Consider the following 8,368-nt stretch of genomic DNA (forward strand, 5'->3'; position numbering starts at 1 on the left):
TGTGACGCTCCATAGGGTTAGCAGTCATCCTCCGCCTGTTCCACCGTTGAGGTCTTGGGTTGTTATTTCCCCATAACTGGGCCCACATGGATGTGGGGGTACATTCTTCCGCCATCGCAGCCGTTGTGGTGGTTCATACATCTACCGTCTTCCGCCTGCTCCGCCGTTGAGATGTTCGGCGTATCCCTGGCTAGGGGGCAGTCAGGTACTAGGCCTTTGTCAAGGGCCACCTGGGAATAACAGTAGTAAAGGGGTTAACCTCCTAGTGCCCCAAGACCCCATAGAGGAGCCTCCACTGCCGGATGCATGACACGAGATCACTACTGTGTGTCCCTATGTTTACATCATCGGGTGGTCTGCTGTTTCCTCGCTTCCCTGCTCCTTGGAAGTTTATTCTAGATCAGGGGTGTCCAAAGTGCGGCCCACAGCTAATTGTTTACCGACCCGCCACACATTCTGCAAAAATTGCAAAATTTATGATATTGCAAAAATGTTAAAAAACATTTTAAAAAAGTGGAATGAGGTGAACTCTAACAAGAAACAGTTGCAATGTTGACACAAAGCTGCCATGCAGGCTGTTTTTTTTTCTTTTGTCTTTATTTTTCTTTTTTTTGCCATTGCTATAAAAAAAAAAAGACTAAAAATCTATGTTATAATGAATTATTAGTTAAAACATATCACTTTAAAATGTTTTATGTGGAAAAAATATTGCATATATTGTGTGGTTGCCATAAAAAAACATCAAAGTTTTATTTGACAAAAGAGCATAATACAAACAAAATAATAGTTCAAACGTAAAATTGACAGATATATCTGAAGTTGATCTCGTAATTTAAGAGTTAAAAGTAAAAAAAAAACTAATAAAAATGTATCACTTTATGAGTGGGGGACCTTTTGGATCCCAAATATATTTAGTAGGATTTTATTTAACATTTCACTGTGATTGCTCAAAAATATTAAAGAATTAAAATCAATGGTGTCCTGCATTATTGATCTTTTAGGGCTCTAATTACTAAATACTGCATATTTCAGTTTTACTATAAAAACACAAAGTTGTCTTTGACAGAAAAGGCATAAAACCTTTTTTTTTGTTTTTTTTTTACTTTATATCAACCTGAAGTTGATATACAGATTTACTGTAAGCGTTAAATAAAAAATAATAATAATTTCACTTATTTTTTCTATTTTAATAAATGAGACCATTTATGGTCCCCGGGAGCCCTAAATGTTAAAAAAAAAAAATCCATATATTTTGTTAAGGTTTGAAAATGAAAAATATCAAAATGGCCACCGCATGCATCAATTTTTCCGTGGAAAAAGTTTGGACACCCCTGTTCTAGATCATAAATCATGACTCTCACTTGGAAAGTAGATGGCTGATATATAATCCAACAAGTTGGGACACTTTGGGACGCGGGACTGGCAAGAACGACAAGAAAAGACGCTTGGTCTAATTAGAGGTAGAGATAGAGGATAGAGCCCAGAGGAACACCGCTACTGAAGAAGTCTTTTTAAAATGTTACTGGACAACCAGTAAACCAGGGTGGTGTTGATTGACATTTTTGTTTTATTATCCGATTTCTCTCCCGTCCAACTCAGCTCCGCCACGCTGCCGCTGATGATGAAGTGCGTGGAGGAAAACAACGGCGTCTCCAAGCAAATCAGCCGCTTCATCCTCCCAATCGGCGCCACAGTCAACATGGACGGCGCCGCGCTCTTTCAGTGCGTGGCGGCTGTTTTCATTGCTCAGCTAAACGGCGTCTCCCTCAACTTCATCCAAGTCATTACCATCCTGTAAGTGTTGCAATGCATACACACACACACGAGGCCTTGTGATTACCTCAGGAATTGTGTTTGCTTTGTTGATCTCATTCTTCTTCTTCCGCGCCATCAGCGTGACGGCAACGGCGTCAAGTGTTGGAGCTGCTGGCATCCCCGCTGGTGGGGTGTTAACCCTCGCTATCATCCTAGAAGCTATCGGGTTGCCCACCAATGATCTCTCCCTTATCCTGGCTGTCGATTGGCTTGTGTGAGTATACGACTTGTGTATTGCAGCGCATCACAAGAATGAAGTGTCTTCACGATATGTGTTGAACACAACAGCGTTTCTTTACATCAGAAAACTGATAGGGTCTGAATGGGGTGTAACGGTACGCAATATTGTTTTCCGTACAGTAAGGGAACAAACCTATTTAGAAACTACATTTTCAAGCTTTGGCGTCACCTTGGCAGTTTGGTTCGCTAAACTCCGGGCTGCACTGTATTTCTTTACAGAATAGACACGTGACCATGACATTTCTGTCTCTCCCTAAACGTGTACTGTGTGTTAACTCGGTATACGTCGGTACACTTCTGAAAAATCTCATCAGGAATACAACACAGTTTCCGTGGGTCAATAAATGGATTTTGCGAAAATGTAATTCTTAAATTGCATTAAAAACAATGTCCAGAGGCATTAAAACAAACTCGTACATTTGCAATTGGCAAGAAAAAAGACAACAAATCGAACCACCAGACCCAGTTTTTTCCATTGGGGGGAAAAAACTGCACTTTGAGATGTTCAATATTTATTGAAGTGCAATTTTTGCTAATGAATATTTAGAGTCCATTTTATTTTGATGTTTGTTTACCTCTTTCGGATAATTTAAGTTATTCACCTCCGATTACAATAATACAAAGTACAACAGTAAAATATGTTTCTTGCGTTTGAAAAAGTTATCTGCAGTACCGTATTTTCCGGACTATAAGTCGCAGTTTTTTTCATAGTTTGGCCGGGGGTGCGACTTATACTCAGGAGTGACTTATGTGTGAAATTATTAACACATTACCGGTAAAATATCAAATAATATTATTTAACTCATTCACATAAGAGACTAGCCGTATAAGATTTCATCGGATTTAGCGATTAGGAGGGACAGATTGTTTGGTAAACGTATAGCATGTTCTATATGTTATAGTTATTTGAATGACTCTTATCATAATATGTTACGTTAACATACCAGGCACGTTCTCAGTTGGTTATTTATGCCTCATATTCAGCCTGTTGTTCACTATTCTTTATTTATTTTAAATTGCCTTTCAAATGTCTATTCTTGGTGTTGGGTTTTATCAAATAAATTTCCTCCAAAAATGCGACTTATACTCCAGTGCGACTTATATACAGTTTTTTTTTTCCCTTTTTTATTATGCATTTTCGGCCGGTGCGACTTATACTCCGGAGCGACTTATACTCCGGAGCGACTTATACTCCGGAGCGACTTATACTCTGAAATATACGGTATATATTATGATTACATCAGTGCTTTATTTGGCCACACTTAGTGTAAACCTTTCAACTATTCAACATTATTATTGTCAAATTCTTGCAATTTTGTCCATACAGACAATTGTATGATTTTGATGACATATAATAATGATCTGCAGTCGGATGTGGGCATTACATTTGGTTTAATTTGCATTAAAAAGCATTACCGGTACATTAGATTTGCTGATACCTGCAGAATCCCTGTACAAGTCACGGTCTTGTGTGGTGCTGTTCTTATAATGCCCCTTTTCCACTGCACGGTACCTACTTGGCTAGCTATTGCTGGAATGCACGTGACATCACGTCAGGTTGCTGTCACCTCTGACTCAAAGCGCTTTGAGGTAAACTAACATATTTGTAGCAAAATGTCATTTCCGCTTGTCCCAATAGGAATTTGGATAAAAGCTATTACAGAATTCCCAGTATAGTCCAACGTAAAGGGTAACATTTTGCTAAAACAACCAAAAACAAGTCTGTCCTTGTTTCAAATGATGCGTTCAATGAGTATAATCAACACAGTACTCAACGATTCATGACCTCAGGATATTGATAAGATTAAAGTACAGAAAGATTTATGACTTCTAAATTAAACAGGAAAGCACAGAGATGGTTGTACAGATGATCTAAGGTTAAAATATACAATTACATAAATGTGTATCTTTACGGAAGAATACATACAGGGTGCACTCAATGCTCTCTAGTGTACTGCAGTACTTTAGCCAAGTAAGTACTGCAGTACTGTGTGTGCCAATGCCATTTCTAATTGATGTGGTCATAAATAAACCAATATAGTTCCTTTTTATTTAAAGTCAATCATTAATGAAGGTAACATGATAAAAGTCTATGCTGAGTAAGGGAGTGTCTTTATTGATATATGTTCCACAAAATAATTGTTACATGTTCAACACTTGCCAATATTTAGCCAGACAAGTTATTAAAAATTAGCTATTTTAATTTTGACTATCTTGTTTTACTGCAACTCAAACTGCCATTTTTTCACCGGGACTCACGCCGTCAGCATTACAGCTGACATTGATATTGGATGTAGGTCAGATATCGACAAAAAAAAAAGGATCAGATTGTATCGGCTTGCATCTAAAATCTCCAAGATGAGTATGCACTGCACCGTGTTTACTTGTGCAGAGCTGGGAAAAAAAGCACACAAGGTTGGTCTTTTCCTGTGTTTTAGTGAAGTTATTACATGGTTCTGTAGGCTACTAGGAGCTAGCAGCCACACAACAGCTAAGCACACAATAGCATGCAAGCTAGACATAGGTACTACTTAACTGAAAAATATTGCTAAAAACTACACATTTGTCAAAATACACAAGTATCAGGGCAGCACGGTGGAACAGGGGTTAGTACGTGTGCCTCACAATACGAAGGTCCTGGGTTAAATTCTGGGCTCGGGATCTTTCTGTGTGGAGATTGCATGTTCTCCCCGTGACTGCGTGGGTTCCCTGCGGGTACTCCGGCTTCCTCCCACCTCCAAAGACATGCACCTGGGGATAGGTTGATTGGCAACACTAAATTGGCCCTAGTGTGTGAATGTGAGTGTGAATGTTGTCTGTCTATCTGTGTTGGCCCTGTGATGAGGTGGTGACTTGTCCAGGGTGTACCCCGCCTTCCGCCCGTTTGCAGCTGAGATAGGCTCCAGCACCCCCCGCGACCCCGTAAGGGGCAAGCGGTATACGATGGATGGATGGAAATAATTGTAGTTGCGTATTGCTTACAGATTAAGTCCCCAAGGCAGAAGCGTGTTAGAAAGTGTCCAGTAACAACCGTGGCCGCATCATTGAAGTTACTTTGTCATGCGCTTAATTTAATAAATTAAAACACAAATGAACACCCACTTCAAAAGTATAAATCTGTCATAAGGTTAGTGTTTCTCAAACCTACGACTGTTCGGAGTAATTTTACTTGATTGAGCCTTTTGTAACATTCTACACATCGGCCGATACTCGAGGCTCTAATATCGGTATCGTAATGGCAGTGGAAAAGTTGTAGCTGTCACTTCCTCCTCACTCTCCCCGGGCACCAATGAGCCTCGCCAGGGCCGCAAGGCCAACTCGCCCTGGCCAACAAGGCAGGCTTATTTTTCATGTTTCATTTGTTTAAAACCTCTTAAGGCCCAAGCTGTTTGTTTACATGCTTTTTTTTATTTATCTTTGCTATTTGGGCTTATTGGACCCTAATTAGAATAAAAACTAAGAATCATCTTTTGATATGATGTACTTAGTCCATAAGTAACAAACGTGTACTTCATGTTTAGTGACATGCTAATTCTTATTTTTACACTTTTTTTTCCAAATTCCATTGTATGTTATACTCTTCTGACACCACCAGATGGCCGTATAAGTGTCCACATAAGCGGCCATAAGACCCCAATTCAGTAGTGTACCGTATTTTTCGGACTATAAGTCACAGTTTCTTTCATAGTTTGGCCGGGCTCCAGTGCGACTTATATATGTTTTTTTCCATTAACGGCAGGTGCGACTTATACTCCGAAAAATACGGTACATAATTTTGGAAATAAGAGCTAAAAGGTGCTGTCCACGCTTGTGGCCACTAAGCCTTTGGAAGTGTTAATACAATTATTTTAATTTTGACAGTACCACATAAGATATGTTTTAATTGCCGAAGCGGTTTATTGAACGTTAAATGCGTCGAAAAATAGACCATTTTGTACACTGTTGAGGGGATCCAATGCACAGTAGTGTGCAAGTGTGTTTCTGTATAGTATGTCCATGTGGTGACATAAGTTACAGTATTTTGAGAGGTGAAGTCGGACTAAGTAGGACGTCACTGAAGGCCTAGGTGAGAAACGCACGGCCCGCCATTGTATTATTTTAAAGTAACTTGAGTACAATTTTGGCTAGTCTACCCACCTCTTATAAAAAGCACATGACTCCGAACATTAGACAAAATGTTCCCAGAGAAATGCGATCTTAAGACCAGGCCTAAAATCTACTGTATGTCCCCACCCCTGTGTGCAGCGACCGCACATGCACGGTGCTCAACGTGGAGGGCGACGCCTTCGGAGCCGGCCTCCTGCAGTGCTTCGTAGACCGCACGTCCAAACCGGAAGAAGCGGAGCTGACGGACCTCAAAAAGGACGCCGCCGATAACCCTGAGCACTCGCCGCTTATGAAGAAGGCAGGCGGCCCGGGTTACGAAGCGAGCAACAACACTACTGAGTCGCACGGGGATAAAGATTCTGTCATGTAGAAGGTACAAAAAGCTGCTAGACCCGGTTCTGTTAAAACACTCCCGCGGAAGCTGAACGCGGACAGTGTGGACCTTTTTGTCAGCCGTTGTGGCACGAGGATGATGGATACTTTTCAAAACCGTTGTAAGCAGCAACGCTGTCAGAACAGTAATGACGTGGAGGACTAACGAGGTAATTTATTGGTGATTGAAGACAGGTAAGCCACAAAGATGGATGAGCATCAGGACAGTTTGCCAAGGTTTTCATCATCTTCATCCCATAACTGTCATCTAAATGGTTCATTTAATGTACATTGTGTGTTGTGGCGGGTACCTAACTGCTCCTTCTTATGGTTTCTTCTCAAACGGGAGTTTTAGGTACACTACCGTTCAAAAGTTTGGGGTCACATTAAAATGTCCTTATTTTTGAAGGAAAAGCACTGTACTTTTCAATGAAGATAGCTTTAAACTAGTCTTAACTTTAAAGAAATACACTCTATACATTGCTAATGTGGTAAATGACTATTCTAGCTGCAAATGTCTGGTTTTTGGTGCAATATCTACATAGGTGTATAGAGGCCCATTTCCAGCAACTATCACTCCAGTGTTCTAATGGTACAATGTGTTTGCTCATAGGCTCAGAAGGCTAATTGATGATTAGAAAACCCTTGTGCAATCATGTTCACACATCTGAAAACAGTTTAGCTCGTTACAGAAGCTACAAAACTGACCTTCCTTTGAGCAGATTGAGTTTCTGGAGCATCACATTTGTGGGGTTAATTAAACGCTCAAAATGGCCAGAAACAGAGAACTTTCATCTGAAACTCAACAGTCTATTCTTGTACTTAGAAATGAAGGCTATTCCACAAAATTGTTTGGGTGACCCCAAACTTTTGAACGGTAGTGTATATAAAAACCAAACATAACATTTATATTCTTACACCAAATGCAATACTTTGCAAAGTACCTCAGCGCTATTACTGCAACACCTCAGGCTGTACTCTGACTTGAAGACTATTCTTTTTCTCCTTCAGACCAAAAAACCAAGAAAATCCCCATTGAAATTTTTATATTTATTTATATCTCTAGTCCATATTTTTACTCTAGCATTTTAGCACATGAGTTAGAAAGCACAAATTTTTATCAAGCAAGGGCTCAACTTGGGGATGTTAGGATGACAATCTTTTGGAAAATCACTCTGGTGCTTCGTGAGAATATAGAAACTTTATTGACCTCAAAGGTTCTAGGGTTTATATTTTGCTAAATCCAAAGATTTTTGCTTGAAGATTTCCAAATATATTTTTTTGCTGTTTAGGTTATGTAAGAAGATCTTAATTTAATCCCATACAATAATTACAGGGACTAACTTTCAACTTGTCTGTTTGGGTCTATAAGGTGCTTCCACTTGCCTGTCATTTATTTTCTCAATTTTTTTTCTAATATCTTAGGAGGGGAGCACTACTTTTCATCTTGCGTTCTGTTTTATTGTAGAAAATCATATTAAAGTGGGTTACGAGCCAAATGACACACCGCAAGCGTTTAAATACGACAAACTGAGGTCGCTCGTCTGGTCATTATCACTGCTGCCATTAAATGGGTTTTCGTTAAGTTGAATGGTTCCGTTAAAGTTGAATGTTTATATTTGAGGTACTGTCAACAATTCTCAACAATACATTTTTTATGACTAATCAATGCCTCAGCCTTGTTTTTATTTAAGGAAATATGGTTCACTATCATTGACTACTTACAGTAGGCTATATTAATGTGTAGTTATGTGCATACTCTGCTGTTTATACATATGATGCAATGGAACAGGATACAGTATATAGGGTGACAGGTGCGAGGCTGCTTCATGGA

The 8,368-nt window shown here is 39.6% G+C and overlaps 1 protein-coding gene across 2 annotated transcripts in view; it reads left to right on the forward strand.

Moving 5' to 3' along the window:
* The window catches only part of slc1a5 (solute carrier family 1 member 5), a 39,752-nt gene extending 31,688 nt beyond the window's left edge, over positions 1-8,064 (forward strand). For both annotated transcript variants that reach the window (XM_062060122.1, XM_062060121.1), the window contains exons 6-8: positions 1,600-1,794; positions 1,895-2,029; positions 6,301-8,064. In XM_062060122.1, the coding sequence (XP_061916106.1) occupies positions 1,600-1,794; positions 1,895-2,029; positions 6,301-6,532 (562 nt within the window). In that variant the 3' untranslated portion in view covers positions 6,533-8,064. The remainder of the gene's footprint in view (positions 1-1,599; positions 1,795-1,894; positions 2,030-6,300) is intronic.
* The last annotated feature ends 304 nt before the right edge of the window (positions 8,065-8,368 follow it).

The sequence above is a fragment of the Entelurus aequoreus genome, linkage group LG10 (assembly GCF_033978785.1).
Source record: "Entelurus aequoreus isolate RoL-2023_Sb linkage group LG10, RoL_Eaeq_v1.1, whole genome shotgun sequence".
In the NCBI taxonomy this organism is placed as follows: Eukaryota; Metazoa; Chordata; class Actinopteri; order Syngnathiformes; family Syngnathidae; genus Entelurus; species Entelurus aequoreus.